The sequence below is a fragment of the Paramormyrops kingsleyae genome, chromosome 2, assembly GCF_048594095.1.
Source record: "Paramormyrops kingsleyae isolate MSU_618 chromosome 2, PKINGS_0.4, whole genome shotgun sequence".
Taxonomy (NCBI): domain Eukaryota; kingdom Metazoa; phylum Chordata; class Actinopteri; order Osteoglossiformes; family Mormyridae; genus Paramormyrops; species Paramormyrops kingsleyae.
In genome coordinates, this window is record NC_132798.1 from 9,068,332 (window position 1) to 9,093,469 (window position 25,138).

At 42.9% G+C, this 25,138-nt stretch overlaps 1 protein-coding gene across 1 annotated transcript; it reads right to left on the minus strand.

Moving 5' to 3' along the window:
* Nucleotides 1–5,027: 5,027 nt before the first annotated feature.
* slc2a8 (solute carrier family 2 member 8) lies at nt 5,028–14,654 on the minus strand. The gene is made up of 10 exons (XM_072704961.1): nt 14,173–14,654; nt 13,228–13,390; nt 12,946–13,152; nt 10,802–10,901; nt 9,937–10,148; nt 8,437–8,586; nt 7,729–7,837; nt 6,601–6,762; nt 5,651–5,796; nt 5,028–5,548 (listed from the first exon to the last, which is right to left on the minus strand). Exons 1-10 carry the CDS (start codon nt 14,259–14,261, stop codon nt 5,408–5,410), a joined length of 1,479 nt encoding a protein of 492 aa, XP_072561062.1. The 5' UTR covers nt 14,262–14,654; the 3' UTR covers nt 5,028–5,407.
* Nucleotides 14,655–25,138: the final 10,484 nt, after the last annotated feature.

Consider the following 25,138-nt stretch of genomic DNA (forward strand, 5'->3'; position numbering starts at 1 on the left):
CACAGAGTAATAGTGTACAACTTCAACAGCAAACTGTCTGGGCAGGAGAAAAACGTACCATCCTGGAGGTTTGAAGCCAAGCACTAATCACTCAGCCAGCCATGAAAAAATAAGTCTACATGTTGTTTTTCTTGTCGTTATGGCTTTGAATAGCATATCAAAAATAACCTGTTTGAAAACTTGCACCAAATTCTGCATATGGATACCACCTGCATGGTAAAACATAAAATCTAGGTTGTCCTGATCCAGATTTTTAAAAAATGTTGCTGGTATTTCAGGTGCAAATAAGGTGAAATTAATTCTCTAAATCCAGCAGGAGTTCAGCCCAGCCCTGTAGGGCTTATTCTTCCTAAGGTTGTACATGCCCCAGCAGCAGGACTGGGGAGCGCTGCGTCACCAGCAGCGTGCGGATAGGGAGCGATCATACCCCAGGGACAGGAGGTATACTGGGCAATTTAATGCCCCTCCTTGTTACGCTGGAACGGTGCCATTGTTACGCCACACGCTAAACGGCCAACGACATTCTGAGCTCCAACCACGCTACACGCTACAGAATCCAGATCGCTCTTGGGAAGGGCAGCATACGGAGTCCCTTCCCCCCAACTGCTGCAAAGTATGAGTCACGATCAGTGGTTACAGATGTAAGAAAGCCCCACCAGGCACACAAAGAGCTAATGTCCAAGGCAGCACCGAGATAAACCGCCTCACTCACTGCGCATATATAAACACGGGAAAGGAGAGCTGCTCTATTCATTCTGAATGACACGTTTCTTGAGTTCTACATGACCCAGCCAGCTGCGTGACAATCAAGCCATAAACTTAAGTAAATGTACGAAGATTTTCGAAGGAGACTACATGGGGTGGCCGCTGCAAACCAGTCACATAGACACGTAGAGATCGGCCACGTATGCAGGTAGTAAAATTGTGAGTTTGAGCCCTACCTGAGAGGGACCTATTGGTAGTGTTGCAGTAGCCCCACAAAGTTTATTTTATGGCTATAGGGCTGCTTCAAGCATGTTGGGGAATGGTATTGCCTTCCAATGAATGACAGGGCCTGAGAGAAACTGCATTTTCAAAATTATGATCACCTTTTAATAGATGAATTCACTCCAGAAGAAAGTACAGAATTTCTAGGCCACCTTGCTCCAGACATCAAGGCAGCTGATCCTAACTCCTTCTCAGTAACAGACTTTGATCTCAAGCCTGACAAAAGCTGAATTATCCAGACTACCTTTTTCCTTCCCCCAAAATCACTCAGCAGATAACATCCTTTCGTAAAGCAAAACTGCTTCTGGATGCTTAACTGATGTTCCTTATTGGTTAGTTCAGCTTCCAGTATGCAAAATGTTTCATTGAAGAATTAAACTCTAACCAGCTCCTGCTGTCCTTTACCGAATGCTGCTCCATCTATGGCAATTTCCAGAGCCATTAGTGTCTCTCCTGCGCAAAGAGCACAGGGGGTTCTAGTGATTTACATGCGGCAAGAGGCAGAGAAACATGCTTGTTTATGTTTCTGTGCAAGTCTAGGGAATTTGGTAGAATGGCTCTAGGGAGAACAGATAGGTCGATGTTGAGAAATCTGGCCAAAAAGAAACAGGTGTATGAAACAGGAGCTGCAGCACACAGCGAGAGACAGAGTGTTGATAAGCTACTGCTGCATGTAAGAACACGCTGGCACAAGAGATAGCAGCTGAGAACAGGTGCGTGTATGCAGGCAGAGTACAGGTGAAATCCAGTAACATGCTTAAAGCTGACAGTGCAGCTCACACACTACAGTAATATTCCTATAGAACATAACACAAAACACATTGTAAAATGGTGAATGATAGTAACTTGGCTGCAACTGGCTTTACCTCATTAACCAGAAAGATGATCAAATGCAACGCAATACATTATTGATTGATGGTGAAGGTTTAAATTGTTTTGTATAAAGCAAATTCAAGGAGTAAATATTACAGATGGTTATATTTTTATTTGTTAACATAGTATAGGCTACCAAACGTCATTGGAAAAAAAAACACAAAATTAATGTATGTATATGATGGACAGTTTAATTTTTTTGACACTGCTGTCACTGTTCACGCATCACCCCTGGCGGACAAGTCGCCATGCGGAGGCTCAGGCCGCGGCTGGGCCGTGTCAGGCTCTGATGTCATCTCCACCGCAGTAAACACTGCCAGCCACAAGCTCAGGACACTGCATTTACTCAGTCAGAGCACTGGCTCCAGGGGGGTCTGCACTCGATCACGATCCCCTGATGAGGTCATTTTCTCACCACTCTGTGCCCTGTGTCCTTACAGAGACGCACTACGAGAAAACAATGGTGCTTACAGAGTAACACTGCGAGAAAACAGTGGTCCTTACAGCTTACAGAATGACACTGTGAGAAAACAGTGGTCCTTACAGCTTACAGAGTGACACTGCAAGAAAACAGTGGTCCTTACAGCTTACAGAGTGACACTGCGAGAAAACAGTGGTCCTTACAGCTTACAGAGTGACACTGCGAGAAAACAGTGGTCCCTACAGCTTACAGAGTGACACTGCAAGAAAACAGTGGCCCTTACAGTGAGGCACGAACATCTAGTTAGGGGATGGTGTGTGACTGTGTGATCGGAAAGGGTACCACTTTACAGTAAAACTACCCTTATAAACAGGGGTGCACATAACTGGTATGCAAGTACGCATTCGTACTTATTTTATGTGCATGTGCGCTGCTATGAAAACAAAATATAATGTATTTTAATCTTTATATGCTAACGAATTCATTTGCGGTATACGGGTTAAACTGCAAGGTATTTTCTTGTCATAGCAGCGCAAATGCACATAAAATAAGTACGCATTTGCGCTTTTACGAACAATCGATTGCCGCACGTATCGTTCTTAAAGGTGAATGTGTACTTGCATGCCAGTTATGTGCACCCCTGCTTATAAAGGACAGAGGTAAAAAAAAAAAATCCAGACCAAAATTTTGTTTTAACCAACAAGTTGAACATAAAGAATCACAGTCACAGAGTATTCAACTGATTGGTTGAAACAAAATCTTGGTCTGGATTGTCCACGTCTGATAATGGGTTTATGAATGGTTCTTAATTAGGTTGTAACACTTCAAATCAGTATTAGACAATTATAAAGAAGATGCATACCATTCCTTTTTAAATTAATGAGTTACTACCATTTATCAAGTGGCAAAAGAAGCATTATTATAAGTGGTACCTTGGAAGGTCCCAGGTTCAGACTCCTGTGGTCAGCAGAAAGATTTTAGTGTCGGGCCCCTGAACAAGGCCCAGGCCGACCGCTTTCTCTACTGGATATTGCTTTGGGTAAAAGTGTCTGCTAAAGAAAATGATATATAAACAGCCACACACAAATTATCTGGGAGTTGGGAATGTCTCTGGTGCAGTAAAACACTGGCTCTGGTGTAGCTGAGTAGTAAGTGCAGATCTGGGAAACATATTGTGAGTGTTTGAGGTCTGCAGGTTATGCTGGCCTTAGGTCTGCCTGGTTTCTTAGCTTACATTATGACCTGAGGTTTTAGGTCTGAAACTCAACACTACTCACATCTGACACTTGAGACAAAACTGCCTGCCAGGCAATTTAAACATGTGGTAAATTTGGCTGCTGCAGTGCATCCCAGACCATGTGGTGCCTCTTGGCTCCATCACAACGACACTATTTGCTCAATGGTAACCTGTGGAGGAAAGGAGAACCAGCTGAAATCTGCAGCTTTCTTTTGAATTCAGTGACTTTCTTGGCACAGCCTGAAACGTGCACAGGCGAGTGAGCGCGCATGCACGCACGCACGCACGCACGCACACAAGCGTGCACCTGCATACAATCATGCAGACACATACATTCACATGCATGCACACCTATATACACACGTATATTCACATGCATGCACACGTGCACATCTGAATGCATGCAGAGACTCAAGACCCCCGCACCCCCCAAAACAACTTGCATCACTCCTTACTAGGTGAGTGGGCTGGGAACCGTAGGCTTACTGCATGTTGAGAGCTTATCCTGGCAATCTGACAATCTGCATGTAGCGACATGTCAGACATAGCTGCAGGTATGTGAGAGGCGTTGTCTCGTGCTTGTCATGCATGTGTCATGTTCGGGTGGTGTCGCTTCTGTCAACCGGCTGACCCTGACACGCGGCCCACAATCCACTGCTCCTGCAAAGTGACACACACATCATCGCTGTCCTGCAGAGTCAGGTCAAACACGGAGATCCCAACCATGTTCCCGGCGGTGACAAACCTACACAAGTCGCAGGACAGAGCTACAACTTTACTGCAAATAGAGCAATGAGAAATCAACAGTCAATAAAGTCACCCAGGCCTAGACAATTTTACTCTGCAGATAAATGGATTAGTATACTGTACTTTAACATCGTGGCTATACTGCAATGCTATTTACCTCAAAGAATATGAACAAATGCTCTGCCATTTGTAAACATTGCCAGTAGTAAAAATACTACATTATTCTTCAATAAGTTCTGCAGAAGTACAGATACGAAGGTATGAAGTCTTACTCTTCCCTTCTGGGATCAAAGTCTTAGTGGCTGGATGTTGCCGGACACACGGAATATGTGGAACGTGGTCACAGAGAACATTAGCGCTAGGTGTGACAGAAAGTGGAGAGTCTGAACGCAAACGGAACACAGAAAAGGTGGAACGGACTTCAAATGGTCTGTCAAATCATTCACTTACCAATATATTACTAGCTTGTAATACAATACTGCACACAAGGCAAATGACAAGGAAATGTCTGTACCAAATCACAAAAAGTGATCTTCAAAGAAAAACAAAATTTCTAATTTTATTTGACTGCCTGCCTTGCACCATAACATTTCAGGGGTTACCAATCCTACATAGTTTCAAAAGCTTGTGGTCAAATCAACACCAGAATTTGACTACAAGTCTCTGAAACTGATACCTTGTATGCAATAGCCTACAGTCAGGCATTCAGCCCAGATTTTAGCTCATACCAACTGGTTCTAGAGGAAAACAAAAAAAACTGAGTTTAGCATTATAGGTCAGTGGTGTATTAGACCGGCAGTTTATTATTCACTTCACAATTGTCCATACTTTGCTTACAACACACAATAATCATTTACTCTATTGCATACAACAATCCCAAGAATGACATCCAAAAAATGATAATTACAGTAGTCTGAAACAGACTTGGGATTAGTGTATGGTGGCTAGCAAACTCCATTCAGCAAGGCAGGTGAGTGTCAGCCACTGAGAATCACAACAAGCAGGAGGGATGCACAAAAACGACATCTCACACCTGCCAAACTAATATTGGCACAACCAATAAGTAACATCATCAGGCTGAAATTCCCCAGTCCAGGTCTTAACATTTTTTCCATCTGATTCTGTCTGTCTGGAGGACGACACTAAGCTGTCCCTTTGAAACGAGCCTGGATCTCTTCCAGGGTTTTGCCTTTGGTCTCTGGGACACAGAAGATCGTAAAAACAATGTTGAGTGCGCAAAATGCGGAAAACAGCCAAAATGTCCCAGCACTGGAAAGGAGGTTCTGAAAGACAAAATATCAATGAATGTCAATTATTATAACGCACAGTGTGATCAGTGCCAACCCGCATCAAGTCTCTAAGGTTACGAACCAAGGGTCCCTTACTGTGAGATCCTGGAAAGTCTTGGTGACGACAAAAGCTGCACTCCAGTTGGTGAGGACACAGACGGAACTGGCCAGACCGCGCACAGGGGTGGGAAAAATCTCTGACATCACCAACCAAGGGGTGGGTCCCCAGCCAAGGGCAAAGCCTGGGGGAAGGGAAAATGCATCCACCCCATGATCAAAAGCAGTATAAACGCTTAGGAAACCCAAAAGGGCTTCCTGTAGATTTTATGGTCTGCCAACAAATGCTTATGTGGTCTTTAATGATCCATTTAGCGGAACACAGTATTAAAGATGAAACAATGATGTAAAGTCAATCAAATCAGTACAGTGTGCAGATCATCTGGGGGTGAAGAAACAATGAATACAATGAAACATAACCTTACTGTTCCGCATGAAAAAAAAAGTTAAAGTTAAGGAAAAACTCCCTAGAAGGAAGAAGCAATCAAGGTAAGGTAACCAACATGCACTAATTACAGTGCTTTGCCGCACTCACCACATGACCGCATGACCTCAGGGATGAGAACCTGAGTGCAACCATGCGGCGGTGATACCTCAGCACCAAACCACTCTGAACAGACCAGTGAGTTTTTTTCCAGTGGCTGGAGTGCCAATCCTCCTACCAACCCCCAAGTTATTCCCCTGTAAGCTGGAGGACCTCCTTGCAGGGCTGGATGTAGATTAACATCATACCCAGGATGAAGCAATAGCAGGTTAAGGGCCTTGCTCAAGGGCCCAATGGAGTAGAATGACTTCACGGAAGTCACGGGATTTGAACCAGCAACCTTCCAGTTGCTGGCACAGATCCCTAGCCTCAGAGCCACCACTCCGCCATAAAGCAATCAAAATCGGTACTAAAAAGATTACTTCCCCTCGTGTGCAGCCATCCAATCAGCTCTGCTCACAAAGTAGTAGTGAAGCCAGCTGCCCCAGTGTTTGGTCTTCCTCACCAGTGATGAAGACGCCCATGCTGGTGAGGGCGAGCCAGGACAAATCGGTTTGCGGGCCGTCGGACACCAGCGGGGGGTTGAAGTCCGAGGAATTGCTGGGATTCGGGCCGCACAACCTGAAGTACACTCCGAACACTGCTGTGCTGGCTGCCATGGCAACCCCTGGACCAAAAAAACAAACTTTTAGGGAAGGTTTGCTGGAGAAACACTCGGAGTGCCGCACGCGTTAAGCCCAGCGTACAGAGACACGTCACGGGATGAAGCTGGATTTAACGTCCCTCCCAGTTTAATATTTTCTTACTCAAACTTTACCAGGTGGCTGGGTGGAGCGGCTGCTGGCATCCAAAGCCCTGACTCACTATAAGCAATATAATGGGAGGAATTCATTTTCTTCCCCATTTGACACCACACGCAATATAAAGAACCCTATCGCTGACTAATTTTTGCTGTAATTCAAGCTACAGGACACAAGACTCGTTAAACCCAAGACAAAGGAACTGTCAGACCGCAGTGGCTACCTGTAAAATTACACTGCACCCTGTGTTTAAGGGAATCAAGGCTTCTACATTACAGAGCCATTACAAGGTATTTTCTTAAGGAAAGGAATTTTCAATATGCAAAACATTACATATCCAAAGGAATTAACAGCATTACAGACATATCTAGGAAAAATTTAAGGTGTGGGAAATAAAAACAGGAGCATCAAATAAAACCGGTGAACTTTAAAATAACTGAACACAGGTATAAAGATTAGTCATATTAGGCTGTATGTCCAATGGCAAAATGTGTGTGGTCAAGGATTATGGGGCTATTTGACAGGTCCAGGGGTCTCTCATACTGCTCATTATAAGGTCCCCTGTATTTGTAAAATTTATGAAGATAAACTGAATAGATCTTACACCGAGAAAGTGATTTAACTGCTTTGTTCATCTTAGCTTCATCTGTGGTAATAAATTATGAACAACAGCAATAACTTGCAATAACTTGCACAACACAGCAGGGGTCAGTAGTGGCAATGGGTGCATTAAACAGGAAGCACTAAATACGCATTGACAGCTGTACAGTTAACTCTCTGAGTACTTTACACTGTGCAGTAGCTTTCTGGCACACTCACCGATATTTACGTACCTGACAAAATGAGCAGGACCTTCCTCCCAGCCCGATCCATAACCAGCGCGGCCAGGGCCGTGAAGATCACCTGGAAGGCTGCGACTATCACCGAAGCCACGTCGCTTTTCTGATAAGCGAACGACGACGCCTATCATCAGCCACCAAATCCACATTCATACAGAAACGCGCATCTGACTTTGAGCCAGGTCAGACTCAGGCCACACACATTACCCTCTGCTCAATCTAGTGCCACTATATCGTTAGGACAGGGGCGGGCAATCTTATCCAGAAAGGGCCATTGAGTAAGTGGATTATGGCTACAACTCCCTAATTAGATTACTAATTAGAGGACTGATTGGCTGAAGAGTCCTCACACTTGCGTTTGAACAGCTGACCTACAGGTTATCTTAAAACCCTGGATACATAATGGCCCTTTGTGCATTAGATTGCCCACCCTGATGTTAAGGAGTTCTTCAAAAGCAGGAAACAGATCCTGTATTTCAACAATTCAAATGCAACATTCCTATCTATTCTGCCAGTTTACCAGTCTGGTCCAAGGACAGATGCATCTCTGTCTCACAATAATTCATAAATCTCTGGCATTGGTTTGTAATTCAGCTTTAAGGTTTTTGAATAAAATTACTTAAAATAAACATAGGAGACACTTTATGTAAAAAATACTGTGGGAATTAAAGGATGAGCAGCCTTACGGTCTCGGTGCCATACCTTAAAGTGAGCGTCCTCGAAGATGGTCTCAGCGTAAAACATGATGGCGTTGATGCCCGTGAGCTGCTGGAAGAGCATCATTAGAACTCCCACCAGCAGGGGCTTGTAGATGCCAGGGTCTTTGAGGTCGGACAGCTGCAGGCGGCTGTCCTGCAGAGAGACAGGGGACGGCAGCACCGACTCAATCGCATCCATACTCAAAGAGAATAGGGCAGATCAGCTGCAAAAATAGATGCTAGTGGGTGGTTAGATGTTACACCTCATGGTACTAGAGTGTACCATTAAAAAAGAAAAAACTCACCATGCCTCACCCTTTACTGGGCTTTCACTACCCTGGCTGGCTGTAATCCTATACATTACTCCCAGATTACTGTTCATAAGACGCTGTTTATCCTGGTACACCAGCCACTAAGCAGCCTTCCCAGACATAAATCAGAAACACCGGGACATGCAAGGACATTTCCTATTATTTTGGATATTGGACCGGAGTCCCAGATCCTTATCACTGCAGTCACCCTACCATTGGATGTGGTTACCCCTATTCATCCATTCCAGGCCGTGTTCTGGTGTTGATTGTAACAGGTCTGTCAGATACATTTATTCTCTGATGGCAGAGTGTCGATGATGACATTTGCCAAACAGATCAATTGCACGGGTAGGAAGCAGAACATATTACTGCAGTCTGATTATTGCCGTTTTTCTACTGAATTTCTGAACAGCATCTGAATTTTAAACCGCTAGATCATTGAATAGTAACACAATGTTACTTTCTTACTTGTTCCCCCTCAAGTAGAGTGTCACCTAATATTAAAAGTATCTTAGTAACTCAGTTACTACTCAAATACAAACCATGAACAAATATAGTAACTGCATGATATATATGAACATTTGACTTGTTAATGATGAATGAACATGGGATCAATACATAACTAATACTCCGATTCTGGTATATTAATCCATTACGTAAGAGTGTATTACAGTACTACATTATTAGTGGCTCCTCAAGTAAAGTGTTATCCAATATTATATCGAACATATTTACAAAGATAGCAGATTCTGATTGGGCTACTATCACACCATTTTAACACAAAGCAGGGAAAATAAGACCCAGTTAATCCGTGTATCATTCGTTTTTCTAAATAAAACAAAGTAAAAAAAAAAAAAAAAAAACACTTGTTTTGTTGCCTAACTGATATGAACTTTGGAATTATATATATATAAAAAAGAAAAAACAAAACAATTAATCCAACTTTGTGTATCCTGTAGATGATTAACCATTATGTTGCAACTGAGCTTTCTGGGATTGAAAACTCAAAGCACTTGCAAAGATATTTTGTGGTCATTGACCTGCACAGTCTGCCACTCACATGCTAGGAGGTTCATAAAAAAGGCTCAGTAACAAATTACAACTGTGCCTCTAATCAGAAGCTTCAGTGGTTTAACAGTCTTCAGCATAAACTTGTCAGAGAAGTCAGTGTCTCCTGAGCTTGGGCCCCTCACCTGCTCCCGGGTGGTTCCCTCGATCTGAGCACATTCCCACTCGACTGGGGCCTCCGGTCCCCGCAGGAAGTGCAGGGCCTCCTCCGCCTCCCGCCGCTTGCCCCGCGACAGCAGGAAGCGGGGAGTCTCCGGCATGAAGCACATGAACAGCAGCATGGCGGTCGGAGGCACGGAACAGGTCACCGCTAACCAGCGCCAGTCCAGCACCAGACCTGGGACAGGCACAAGATTGGGGAGTTACAGACAAATGCTGAAATGCATTCCTGAGCTGCTTCACCCATTTCAGAGAAGAAACCTTCTGAATCCCATTAGCGCCAATCAGCCTTTAAGTGGCACAGTCTTTCGGGGACAGCAAATTCAATTAGATTCAACACGATTAAGCTCAAAAAGTAGTGTTTTTGTCCAAGCAATAAAGCCCTCAGTGAGAGAATTAGGCTGAGGGCAGCTACGGCATCCTAAGCCGACAGCGCCAGATCAGCTACTCCCCGTAAGCCATGTTAATGAGTATACCAGAATCTGCTTTATTCGCCAAGCACTACATATGTACAAGTAGTATTTCCTAGTTTGTTGGGTGCTGTATTCATGGACTTACAGTGCACACAGAGCCCATCGCTACTAGTTCTTCTTCATGTTGACTCGAGAGCAGTTGGTACAGGGGCAGATACTAGTTAGGGTGCAATGTTCTTCATACTGTTTTAGTGCGCATTGGTTATAACTGCGTCAGTTTCTAATTAATGTTCTTCTGCAATGAACGCCATTGTCATACTGAATCTCCAGTTCCTTATGCCAAATACGGAAGCACCAGCTCCGTTGCGAATGAGCCTTGCATTCATAGCTGCCCCGTGAGAATGCCTTAACGTCATACCTGCCACGTAAGATCCCAAAATCCCCGTCACCACCATGAGCTGCACGCAGGACCCCAATGTCCCTCGGACACGCTCGTGGGCAGTCTCCGAGATGTAAAGCTGTAGAGGACAAAGAGAATCCAGAAGCAACTAGGGCAACAGTTCTCAAACTGAGGCCAAGATCCAAAATCACCTTGTGTAGAGTGTTGTTCCTCTGTAACGGATGCAGACTGCTTTAATGCAAGGGTTTACCCGGGCCGAAGCTCAGGGGTCTCGCCAGAAAGGGACCTCATAAAGGCCTGCCCCCCCTCTTTTCGAAAACTTTCACCATTGCCCCCCCCCAATCCATCAAACCAATGACTTAATGAAGTAGACCTATCTAACCATTACTGTTCCTTGTGTTCCATCTACAACTCAATGCATATGTCTTCTCCCATTACAAATGAAATTAGGTTAACTGGTGAATCAAAATTGCCTATAATGTGTGGGTGTGGGTGAGTTTATGTGTATGTCTCACAACGGAGTTATCCCATGCAGGAAGTTCCCCTGCCACATGTCTCATACCAGCAGAGATCAAGGATCCTCATGCTGGTGAACTGGTTACGAGGTTGGAAGACTGATAAATTGATGAATGATTAATGCAAGCACCCAAAACAGACAATTTAGCATTCAGGCAATTATTTATGGATGATTAAGTAATTGATTAATCATTTGTCCCATAATTAGGATTGACAAGGTGCATTAAAGGAATGAACAGAATTAAGTGGTAGAGAGCAGTGTCTCTCAAACCGGGCCCCGGGGAGCCCCGGATGGGGCACGTTTTTTGTCCCTTCCAACTCCCGAGGAACTGGGAGACAGCAACAGCATCTTGGGGTCCCTGAGGACTGGTTTGAGAAAGACTGGTTTGAGAAAGACTGGTTTGAGAAAGACTGGTTTGAGAAAGACTGGTTTGAGAAAGACTGGTTTGAGAAAGACTGGTTTGAGAAAGACTGGTTTGAGAAAGACTGGTTTGAGAAAGACTGGTTTGAGAAAGACTGGTTTGAGAAAGACTGGTTTGAGAAAGACTGGTTTGAGAAAGACTGGTTTGAGAAAGACTGGTCTAGAGAGGCACAAAGAATGACGGAAAAAATATGGATAGTATATTGTTTAAACAGCCCAGCTCCCGACATAAACAGGTACCTTGTGTTGTCTTTACTGACAATCAAATCTTGGATATCAGCAATTCAAAGAATTCAGGAAGATACAGGAAACTCTGACTGAAGTTACCCAACATCAGACCCTCATTTAAACAGGCAGCAGGATTGCTGCATTCCATTTGAACTCGTAACTCACAAATTCTGAGTTGCATAGTCGGAAATTTCAACTGGAGTGCCTCCTCGAGTCAGAGGAATCCACACAACCCCGAGCTCAGAATCCAAAATGGCGGCACGCTTTATCAATAGAAGTTAAAGTTAGACTTTTATACCATTTATTAGCACTTATATTTTATTTGTGGTTCGTTAAATCAGTCGTACACACAATAATGTAAAACTGCTTTCTGTGGATGTGTTGCTATGGAGTTTTATGTGCAAAACACCACGTAATGTGTTGTTATCAACTGATATTGCTAACAATGGCTAACAATTAACCGGTCTAGAACTGGATTTCTTGCGTACTCTGATTATTTGTTGGATTTAAGGTAGTCTGGGCTAAATGTAAGTGAACGAAGATAAAACTCATTTAAACTGGGGTACCTTAAATCCAGAGGTGGACATTTCAAGTCCAGAAAGTAAAAATCCAAACCAGGATGTTGTTTCAACCAACCAGTTGAGCATAAAGAGTCAGTCACAGAGTACTCAACTGGTTGGTTGAAACAAAATCTTGGTCTGTATTTTTCCTATCTGGACCTGAAATGTCCGCCTCTGCTTAAATCCAACAAGTCGTCTGGCTAAGCAAGACGTCATGCTTTTTGATACAGGTCCCAGGTTCTGCTACATGGCTTTCCGACTTGCTGTACTGGAACGCTGTTAACTCATGTGTGACATCATTCCCATTTCGAGTTCCGACCTCCGAGGTAAATGGAATGCAGCATAAGACAGCGTACACAGAGGGTACATACAGCGTACACAGAGGGTACATACAGCGTACACAGAGGGTACATACAGCGTACACAGAGGGTACATACAGGTGCTGCAAGAGAGGTCATGCCGCTGGCCAGTCCAGTGAGAACGCGTCCAAGGTACAGCATCCAGACATTCTGGGCAGCGATGATGATGGTGAAGCCAAAGATGAAGGGCAGGGAGCAGAACATAAGGCTGAGCTTTCGGCCGATCTTGTCCACTACCCAGCCGCCTAGCACCCCTCCGAACGCGGCACCCACCGTCACCACAGACTGTGAGAGAAAAACAACCCGGGGTTAGGGTTAGGCCCCGACATTAGCCTGTGCCGGACTGCAGCGAACACGTACACCAAACCAAGAGGCCTCCTCGGCGTCCAGCTGCAGTCGCGGGTTGCTGATCCTGCGTAGCTCCGGAATGGCTGGAGAACTGTATCCCAGGACAAATCCAAAGCTCAGGGGGCCCAGGACTGCTGCAAATGTAGCCAAGTACAGTTTCCTGTTCTTCACCTTACTGACGGCATAAGGGACGCAGAGGGAGCAGTGAATATTAAGACTTGAAACACACAATCAAAAAAATACCTTGTGTGTGACATTTGCTATACTGGATATTTACATGCATGCTTGGCTGCTGAAACGGCTAGTATGAGGAAGCTGATGATATTTATAAATGACCACTTCCTTAAAATCACTTGAACATGCTTAAAGCTTTCTAAGACTTTCTAAGAGATATACTGCGTACAGTGTCCTCATGCAGTGTATATAATGACAAAACCCCATTGCTAGGTCACAACTACAGCTGGCTGCTTTCCAGCAAGTCATATGCTACCATGACCAATCAAGAAAAAGATTCTTTATATTTAAGCTGAATACACATTTCAATTGACAATAAAAAGTAAAACGTGTATTACTGAGCTAATACTAAATATTCGCAAATCACATTTTATGCATCTGTTACTTGTTCAATTAACAAACTACCTAGAAAATGCAGCAATGAACGTGTAAGCCAATTCAAACCTCATAAAGCCCGCATGCTGCAAAAGACCTGCAGAAATCAGATATCCTTCTAATATTTAACTGAGCATGATCTGATCACACAGGAAAAAAAAACATAAAATGGAAACAGAGAAGAAAGTTTACTGTTACTGTCACTGATTATTGTTCATAAATTGTTGCACCAGGAAGAACCTGGAGTGGAACGCTGTTGTTTTTAAAAATCCTCAGCACTGAAATAGATTAAAGGGTTAAGTGTGTTTAGGACAGAAGCGTCTGTTAAACAGTACATAAGTAACTCACTCTAAATAACTGTCTTGCTCCGACTTCCCTTCGATCGGACCGCTTTCCTGTGGTCCCAGCAGTGGTCTTGACTCGAGCATAGAGTCCATTCTGTATGTGGCTTAGTGTACAGTGGCTTCTGTAGTGGCTTAATATCGTCTTCTATTAGTTTAAGCTGTTTCCTTGAGGTTCCAGCTTTCTACAACAGGCAGTATGTACCGTAATGTTTATGAGTACATACTACACGTTACTACCCCGCTTACGCTTCTCCTTTAGCTTCCATATGTTCGTGCTGTCAAAACTTGATACAACCGCCACTCACACCAAAGAAACCCCCTCCTGCAGTGCGAGTATCTAACATTTACTAGCCGGTCGGTAAAGCTGTCATTGTTAAGTTTTTTCACGGCTACTTTGTTACACTACAGTAAATCATCACAGCTTGTTTCGGCGCCAGTAATCAGCTGATGTGCCTGTTTGTTGTGTTTCAATGGGATTCCGATTGGCTCTTCGGGGACAGCACCGGCCTGCGCATGCGCCCCAGCCAACCAATGATACGACAGCGTTCGGCTTCCGGTAAGCTTCCGTAGCGTGACTGAGGAGGAATGAAATCTATGTTTCCATTAAAATTGCCAAAAATGTTCTATGAGTAAATTAGTTGCATGAATAATTCTTTGATATTGTAGGGGAATCAGTGCAGTGGAGTATGATTTAATAATAACAAAGAGGCGGAATTTTATAAAAAGGAACAGAACATTATTACATCTTAGAAGGAAAATGGATTGCCTGGTTTTTATTGCAAAGGCTTTAATGGGCAAATTACCTCAGTACATATGTAGTTTGCAGTTAAACATCTTCTTCAGCTTCCCACCACACGCACAGAACTGAGGAAATCCGCCTTTTGTTGTTATGCACCACATGAGTGGAACACATTACAAAATATTTTGAATTTAAACTCCTTGCATTCCCTGAATGTCTTTAAAAATCTCTTAAACTCTGAACTTAAGGAACATGTGTCATTGTTTCGTATAAATTAATTTTATTCTATATATAGTTTGAGTATTTGTGTGTGTTTTAGTCTGTGTTCATATTAATCATCTGTGTATGTATATGTATATGAAACTTTTTTTCTTATTTACTGCCATTTTGGCCAGGACTTCCTGGAAGAAGAGATATTGTATCTCAATGGAATCTTCCTGGTAAAATAAAGGATAAATAAATAAATAATAAAAGAAGTCCCCGTTTATTTACAGCGCACTGCCAGCAGTAATGGAAACATGCAGTCTGCAGTAAAACGTTAAACGGTTTCAACGCTTAATAATTAGAACACTAATACACAGACATACTATATATATATATATATATACACTCACCTAAGGGATTATTAGGAACACCATACTAATACGGTGTTTGACCCCCTTTCGCCTTCAGAACTGCCTTAATTTTACGTGGCATTGATTCAACAAGGTGCTGAAAGCATTCTTTAGAAATGTTGGCCCATATTGATAGGATAGCATCTTGCAGTTGATGGAGATTTGTGGGATGCACATCCAGGGCACGAAGCTCCCGTTCCACCACATCCCAAAGATGCTCTATTGGGTTGAGATCTGGTGACTGGGGGCCATTTTAGTACAGTGAACTCATTGTCATGTTCAAGAAACCAATTTGAAATGATTCGAGCTTTGTGACATGGTGCATTATCCTGCTGGAAGTAGCCATCAGAGGATGGGTACATGGTGGTCATAAAGGGATGGACATGGTCAGAAACAATGCTCAGGTAGGCCGTGGCATTTAAACGATGCCCAATTGGCACTAAGGGGCCTAAAGTGTGCCAAGAAAACATCCCCCACACCATTACACCACCACCACCAGCCTGCACAGTGGTAACAAGGCATGATGGATCCATGTTCTAATTCTGTTTACGCCAAATTCTGACTCTACCATTTGAATGTCTCAACAGAAATCGAGACTCATCAGACCAGGCAACATTTTTCCAGTCTTCAACTGTCCAATTTTGGTGAGCTCGTGCAAATTGTAGCCTCTTTTTCCTATTTGTAGTGGAGATGAGTGGTACCCGGTGGGGTCTTCTGTTGTTGTAGCCCATCCGCCTTAAGGTTGTGCGTGTTGTGGCTTCACAAATGCTTTGCTGCATACCTCGGTTGTAACGAGTGGTTATTTCAGTCAAAGTTGCTCTTCTATCAGCTTGAATCAGTCGGCCCATTCTCCTCTGACCTCTAGCATCAACAAGGCATTTTCGCCCACAGGACTGCCGCATACTGGATGTTTTTCCCTTTGCAGACCATTCTTTGTAAACCCTAGAAATGGTTGTGCGTGAAAATCCCAGTAACTGAGCTAATTTTTGTATTCAAGCTATATCTTAAATTTCGTTCTACAGTTTTATGGGCTTACTGAATCACCTGTAATTAAGACCTTTCTTTACATGTATCTTCCAGTACACCAGAGAGCAATGTGGGTAGAACTTGCAAACCCTACATTTCGTGTAGGCATTTAGGGTTAGCGGATCTCTTAGGGTTAGAATTATTAAAACTGTCATTACAGTTTTAAGAGTGTCTGCAATAGGGTTAGTGCTACAGTTAGGGTTAACGCTGAGGTTGTGGATTGCATTAGTCATAGGATTAGGGATATGGTTGGAGTTAGGATTATGTTAAGGTTAGCATTAGGATTTGTGTATGGCATTTAGATTAGTGTTAACATTACAGTAACTTTTTTTGGCTTCAAGATTAAGTTTGTAGTTAGGCGTATGATTGACATCAGGGTTAGGAATGGCAATAGGGTTTTGGTTAGAGTTAATCTTGCTATTGTGAGTGACTTTAGGGCTACATGAAGTTTAAGCTAAGTGAGAAGTTAAGATCAGAACTGAACAACAGATCTGTATTATAAAATTACATCTCCTGTCTTAGGTGATTCAGTGAAACCAAAATTTAAGCTCTAAGAATTAAACGATAAAAACTGGGCATGATAGGTGATGTCATTGCCTACCAGGTAGGTACTGGACTTCTTTCTTGTCAGGGATTACATGCAGGTAATTATCATTCACCCTATTCTTTATAATAATATTCTCAGCACCAATCCTTGCAGGGACTCCAGCCACATTTCACCCGTAGTACCGTTGTTGTGATGCTCTTATTAGATATGAACATATTGGTGATTTTTTTTGACATGATTGACATAAGGGATATAGATCTGACTGTAGTACTGACTGTATTTCAAAAATAAAATATGGTGAACTGTAATAATGATCAGACATTTAAGGGTGTTTGTTGCTTGAAGTTTCTGTGAAATCTGTCCATAAGGTACTAAACCTAAATCATGCATAATTATTATATCGGTTTAGATGGACAATGGACATACTGTGTGCAAATGAGCCCTGGGGAAGTTTTACTCACTGTCATATTCCTGTTTATTTAACTATATTATGTTAGTAAATTAACAAACTTCTCATGATGTTTTAAAAAATACATTTATATACACATATGTACAGACACTCACACACACACACACATAGTTATAATGTGTTTCTCATTATGGCATTATGTCTTAGACAGTGTAACTTGGCATCTCTCCGATTTGACTCTCCCTGCCGGCCCCAGGAGGATGGGCTCCCCCTCTGAGTCTGGTCCCTCCCAAGGTTTCTTCCTTCTAGGGAGTTTTTCCTTGCCACTGTCTCCTCTGGTTTACTCACTGGGGGCTTTGGGTGGGGATGCTGTAAAGCGCTTTGAGACAATGTAATGTTGTAATAATGCGCTATACAAAAATAAATTTGTTGCTGTTTGTTATTATAACAAGGAAGTGGGCAAATTTTATTTTTGTCATGGTGGCAGCAATACATTGGCGTAAATAACGACAGATATTGTTGCAGCTAAAATTTCCTATTATTCCTGTCGTCCTGTCAACACACTATAGGTATAGTGACTTGTATATTTATTATTCCGGTGCAATATCTGTATGTGTCATTCATCTCTGCAACTACCCACGTGCAATTCCCCTACCGACTGTCCACTTGTATATTTATATCCACCTGGTACAATATCTGTATGTGTGTCATTCATTGTCGCCACTGCTCATGTCATATGTGCAAAATGTGTAATTGTGTGCACAAATTTTTTCATAATTTTCTTTCTTATTTCTGTTTTGTTATAGTACGTTTTGGTCTGTCTATTCTATTTTAGGCTGTTGTAACAAGTAAATTTCCCCGGTGTGAGATCACGAAAGTCCTATCTTGCCTTGTCTTCTCATGTCTTCTGCTTCATAGTCTCTGTGTAGCAGACTGTTTGGGGGAATCCTATTCTGAAGCTATTGATGACTAAGTGTAATGAGGCAGTAGACAGCTGTGGCTGCATCACGTAGCCTGGGTGTGCACCTACACTGGCGTTACTGTTAACTGCATCTCAGAGCTTTCTGCAGTAATGCAGCCACAATGAACAGCCTGTATACTGACAGAGGAGGTTAATGAAAAGAGGTGAACAGAAGCTGCTCAGGTTTGAATGTCATTTCCAACATCCCATTCAATCACTTTCATTAGATTTTAAACGACTATTTTGCTCGTGAAACACTCCATGAACTACCATTGTTTATTTTTATTGTACTGATTGTTGCCGGTGGACTACATTGATTGGGCAGAGTCAGAATTCAGGAGGTCCATCTCATTTCAAATTCAGCCTAAAACAATCAGAAGCAAGCTGAAGCAGACAGGTTCCTAAATGGTGCAAATCAGAGGAGAGCCAACCCATCACACAAGTTAGTGTCATACCTCTCGGTGAGCACGGACCAGGGAAGCAGGAGACGGAGCCGAAGGATCGGGGAACAACGGATTTATTAGGGAAACTGATACGAAACATGAGGCAAAACACGTCATGATGTTAATGACAGGACTCGGGAAAGACTAACAGGGAAGCACTTAAATAGACTCAATTAGACAGCACTAGGAACTGCTGGTAACACGGAGATTCCACATGAGGTTAATGAGGGGGCGTGGCACGCAGGAGGAGCGCAATGATCGGGACGTGACAGTTAGAGAGGAAACTAAAATGTAAAGTGCATTACAGTATTTGTGCTGAGGCTTTTTGAGCTATATTCCATGCTACATGGTAAACGTACTTAAAAAGTAAAAAAATAGAATTTAAGACATCACGCTGACACACACTCAGGGCTCTGTCACCTATAAAAGCCAGTGCTGGCAACTCTCCTCCAGACTGCCTCTTCATGCAGGCCGAGTGGCAGTGTGCTTTGGCTGATTACCAGCCAGCTGAGGAAGCAGATCAATGGGGGCCACAGCGTCTGGCTTTGCTTGTGCGTCTGTCATCCACACTACGCTCTCAGACCAGAGAGCGGCGCCACTGCTCACACACGCCACTAGTATTTTTGCTAAAATTTCACTTTTGAAATGTATGAAGATCCCGTCCAGGGTCTAACCCCTACCTTGTACTCTATGTTGCCTGGGATAGGTTCTAGACCCCCTGCTACCCTGTTCACGATAAGTGGTTACAAGATTAACATACATACACTATATCAAGTGATTTGACAAACCTGACCTCATAAACGTAGGCCTGTCTCCATTTACCGTACAGCTTAAGAGGCAAATGAAACTTTCTCTGCTTTGTCTGTAAGTAGAGGATGCTTTTCCAATCACAATACACCTTCTTAGATCCAAGTAAGGGGTTTAAGTTTAGGCTGTGTTGTAAGATGATTTTGCATATGGCATCCCTTTCAGCTGTAGGTTTATCTAATACATCAGCAGTATCATTGCTGTCTCTTTTCATGTGGTCATATTTGTATATTCATGACATAGAATAGGGATATTCTTTTTACCCATAAGGTCAATGTGGCATCCAGAAGAATATTTCCCAATCCGGTCCATGGGGATCCTCCAGCCGGTCCACGTTTTTGCTCCCTCCTAGCTCCCTGCTAGACCGTTCACAGTCATGTAGAAGACAATACATTTTATAGCCACAGTGGCTGTGTCCCACAGGGCGTGTGCTATTTCATTCAAAGCAGACACAGACATGTGGTGGGTGTGGCCATATGGTCATATGATGACCTTAAAATGATTCATGTACGGGTTCATGAGACGTTCTCTACCTGGGCCCCATTGCCGTTGTGTGACAGGAAGTGCCAGAGCTCAGCCTGGACCGGTGGCTGAACTGCTGGAAGAGGTTTGGGGCCAATCGGACCAAGGTTTTCACTTTCAACACTCCTGCTTATGTTTTATGTTTGAGTAACACTCATTGGTTTTTAGAGGGCTTCAGGTAAAGTGAGTTTGCCTGTGTGTGGGTGAGCCTGCCGGTTCCTCAGAGTGCCTCTCAATTATTGATGATGCCGGCGATTTCATGGATTGTCTCTATAAAATGAACGTAACTTTATGCATGTGTTATCTAAAAGTGAATGGGTTGAAGGAACAGCTCAATCTGTAAAAGACCTGTAAGACAGAGATGAACACTGAAGGCCGTCTCAAGTACACGAAACTGCAGACCTCAGCTGTCTACCTCCCACAAGCCTGGAAAGCACTTTTACACATGTGTTGCCTCTAGGGTATGCAGAAGCAGCAAAAAGGAAACAGTTTTACAGATCAAAAACGATGCTCTTAACATATGCTTGTCCACTGTAGGTTCCTCTGTGAGTTATATATGGGTTAGCAGACTTTTCATGGATGAGGTCTGGTTCATGTCCACTAAGCAACACTAGGCAACTGAACAAGAGCAGCTGCACACATTTAAACTGGCATTGAAGGTCTCTTTCCTGGCACTTATTTTTCAAGGAAAAGGGAAAATAGTCCAGTTTTTTTTTTTTTTTTGACACATTTGGTCTTTGAAGCAGACGGCTCTCCACAAACTTAATAATACAGCCCTCCCTGTTTGGAGGGTCAAAGGCTGGAAGATTGTAAAATTCAGTTGTAAACTTTATGAGAGATGCAGAGTTACACAGCAATGAAGATTTGCATAAAAAGTTGTCTATTTGAATTGAGTTTTTCAGTCTTGAGTTTTATGTCACTCTTATCCATGTGTAATTGTCATTCCGTCTTTGCTGTGTCTTGTATTCTTTGCCTCTTAGCACGTGTTTGCTTTAGGGAGGGGGATGCATAGCATCTGAAAGGGTCACTAGGGGGCGCTAGAACACCGTATATTTAAATGCATTGTCTTCAGAAGCTGAGAGGGAGCCCTACCAATGTCAGTGTAACTCTAAGTCGGTCCATCCATTCCTTGACAGACATTTACTCAAATGTATTAAATTGTATTTTCCAGCTACAGCTGAACATGATTGATGAAACTGTAATCTTGTATATTGCTGTTGCTAAGCAGTGGGATCATTTGTTCTAGTGAAAGTAATTAAAGAGGAACCTGAATATGAATAACAGCAGGTTTGGAATATAACTTTCCAAATCACAATGCAGGGTTAGATCTTGTAATTATTTTGTACATTCCACTGATGTTATTGCATTTTTTTCTTCAGTTCTGAATTTATTTGGGTCAAAGGAGAAATTAAATTAGTTTTTTATCATAATCTGCCAGAAATTCTTGTTTCTTTTGATGATTATTGGAGATTGGCTTCTTGGATCATAGTACTCATCATCAATGGCAAAGTCAGCCTTGTATGGTTTAATGCAAAGAATTTTCCAAGCAGTACCCACATAAAGAGAATGAAAACAATTCAGAGTTCTACTGTATTGGGACTATTGGGACGCTGAGTCCTTGGATCAGGCCTGAGGTTTTTCCAGGGAAATGACATCCAGCATCTATGTAACATTGCCACATACCATTGGAAGGAAACTAGCAGCTTCTGTTTGGCGAACTGTGTTTGTGGTCAGGGTTCTGCAGAAAGTGGACCAGAGGGTGTGTTTTAATTTTTTGGCCTGTAATTCTGAAGGGACAAAGTGGATTCTACTCCAAGCATGAAACAGCAAGGTAACTTACGCTGTAAAGTAATATGGCTTCCTAGGGAAAATTCGATCCTATTAATTTTTCCGTCTGAAGATCACACCTGACCATGTCCGTCAGGATATTTTGTTGATCTAGTAGTAAGTGCCAAAGCTAATTTTCAGTCAGATTCAGGCGTCCACATTTACTATTATAAAGACAGTTAATCATTATAGAAGGTGCAGTCTGTACTCCCTTCTGTTGCGGATTGCAAAGGGCAAAATATTCATGTACCAGGGAAGTGTATGTGTGTGCTTTATTTTTTTTCCTGCATTTTCTGCTTATTTATGCAACTTTTACTCCTGGGCCACTGTGGTATATTCATGGTACTGCAAATATGTATACTCCTGTTTTTGGACATTTTGTATGTAAATGAAATTTATGAAATTTCTGAGCTTCTTAATTCCCGGCAGCACCTTTTATTTTGGCACATTAGACTTTTGCTACATACAGTATACTTAGAGTATATTGTGAGGGTAATATTATGTCAAAGTATTTTTGAAACCTCACATATACTACAAATGTTTTTTTTTGTGTTGGCATTCATCAGCTTCTCTGTTAAAAAAATGTAACTATAGCTGTAAATCTAAGCATATATGAGTCAGCAGTTTTGAGATGAAACACATCCAGCTGGTGGCTCTGCAGATTGTCAATCCCATAATATAGGCAGAATATGCCTATTGTATTATTGTACTATAACTGATCAATGACTATAAATATAAAACTCTTCACAAAAATAATGAATTCTGCGACATGTAGCCTAGTTTCCTTAATTTGAATCGAGCTGGTTAGCTGATGCTTCTCTCCATACCAATCTACATTTTTACCATTTATAGAGATCGTACTGCAGCGTTTCAGTGGTTACAGTGGGGCCTTACAGTGAATTACAGTGAACCTTTGGATTGCATGTCCTATCACACATATGTCACCATCTATTCTGTATTCTCGCAGTTTTCTTCTTTTACATAATGTTTACATTGCACGTTTAAAGGAGAATTCTGCCTAGAACTATTTTATTTAATCACTCCATTAATCAGCCATCCATCCATCCATCTATCCATCCATCGATTTTCTATATCCAGCTGTCCTATGCAGGGTCATGGGGGGGGTCTGGTGCTTATCCCACAGGCTCTGGGCACAAGGCAGGGAATAACACAGGACGGGGCACCAAGTCACCGCAGGAATCTTTAATCCTTTTACATTAATCACTAATCCATTCTTTCATTAAGCCTGAGACAATTCCTGATGCAAACAGAAAACTATGCGTGTATATTGTTGGTATTGTTCATTCAGCTGATGTGTTCAGCAACATTGTTGTGTTCTTTCTGTATTCTATTACGATATTCACAGGATACCCGATATTTGAAATCATCCCTAATCAATTTCGTATTCATCTTTGGTGCTATTAATTTTATAGGACAGGTGGAGAGGACGTTCTGAGCCTGGCTGCGATGGAATTGCATCCACCCATTTCTCTCTGTGTTCTTGTTTGTTTTGTGAACCAGATCACCCAAATAGTGCCCCCATTCTTTCTCTCAGTCCTCGTGTCATGTGGTTCTGTTCGCTGTCCCACCCGGAGCACATGGGACTGTCAGCCACCAGGTGTGATTTTCTATCATTCTATGGCAGTGTTTACGTCCCTCGGTAACACATTTAGAAGCAGCTCATTTGTAAAACACCATTCCGCATCGGTATACCAGGGTAATGAACCGCCTGCAAACCCAAGAAAGGACTTGAAATCAACAGCTTGCCGAGTGCTTGTTGGAGTTCTCAACCATACTGTATGTTTTTAGCCGCGCTGATTGCCTGGTATATTTTGAATTAGCTGCACGTCTTTGAAAAACAAATCCCTAATTATAAACTAGATCCATATTTGGCCTATTCAGGTGCATTGACAGAGAAGGGCTTTGGTGGGGGGGGGGGGTGTCCAGCATTCAGACAGAACCAGCTTTGTGCTTCACAGCTGCTACAGTAACAGCTGAGAGGCTTGAGGGTTGTACCCTGTACAATTGGCAGCTGGTGACTGGCACCCCAGAGCTTTCCGTCCCCTAGAGAATGGGTTGTATTCTTACCACTGATTGACACTTTCCATGATGTGTAAGTAATATGCCTTTTTTGGTGGCCTGCTAGATCATATCCTAAAGTCTGAGTCTTCCAGAGAGCATGTTTGAAGGGCACAACAAAAAAAGCCTCATTCTGATGGTTCAATCAATGCAGTTGACACTATGAGCTGTGCTGCATCGTGCACCCAAGATGCCCTGTCATCTGCATGCTGTGATTATGCCATCAGATGAACAGAAATCCTGCACTTCAAACCATAAGGACTATGTCTCTGCGTGGTTGTTATGAAGGGAGTGCATGTGTTAATGATAAGGGTGAATCGGCGGATCGTCGTTTGTTTAAGCGACCATTTGGGGCATGTATCGATGTTTCTGATGTCTACGTTTATGCACGTGTGAGATCGCAGCCCTGAGCACAGTGGCCTGGGGTAGACGGCAAGAAGTAAAAGGAGCTGAGAAGTGCTTCACACCAGCCGTAATAAAAGTCTCAGGTTTCCGTCCTACCGCGAAGGGGAAACGCAGCCAGGAGAGAGACACGAGCGGCCAGACTCTCCCCTAGACAAAAACACCTTTCTTCAGGCACAGGACCTAAGAGCCTGGCCTCCAGTCAAAAAGCCCTTTGTGGATCAAGGCTTTATTCACCATTGGCTGGAGACTGTTTTGTCTAAGACTTGCAGCACATGTTTGCACTCTTTAGCAAGTGTTTAGTGCAGGCGAAAAAGTAGGTCTTCGTGTGGCTCTCAGTAGACTATGCTATTCACTTTCGGGGAATTCTGACTGGCTTTTGATCATAGAATACTGAAACATTTTACCACTGACCTGATTTATGAATATGTGAGATTTAATAGGGTGGGGGAGCCAGTCGCACTTCTACGTGTGTGTGGCGTGCGAGGTATGAAGTTACAGTGTTTTCCGCAGTGGGAAGAAAATGAGGCTGGGAAACCGGTGGACCCAGAAGGCGGAGAACCCACACATCGTTATGCGGAAAATGAAGAATTT

Coding starts and splice junctions, on each gene's coding strand:
- slc2a8 (XM_072704961.1), bottom strand. CDS start 14,261: ATGGACTCTATGCTCGAGTCAAGACCACTGCTGGGACCACAGGAAAGC. Junction 13,391..14,172: donor GAGCAAGACAGTTATTTAGA/GTGAGTTACTTA, acceptor TTATGCCGTCAG/TAAGGTGAAGAACAGGAAAC. Junction 8,587..9,936: donor AGGGAACCACCCGGGAGCAG/GTGAGGGGCCCA, acceptor GTCTCTCTGCAG/GACAGCCGCCTGCAGCTGTC.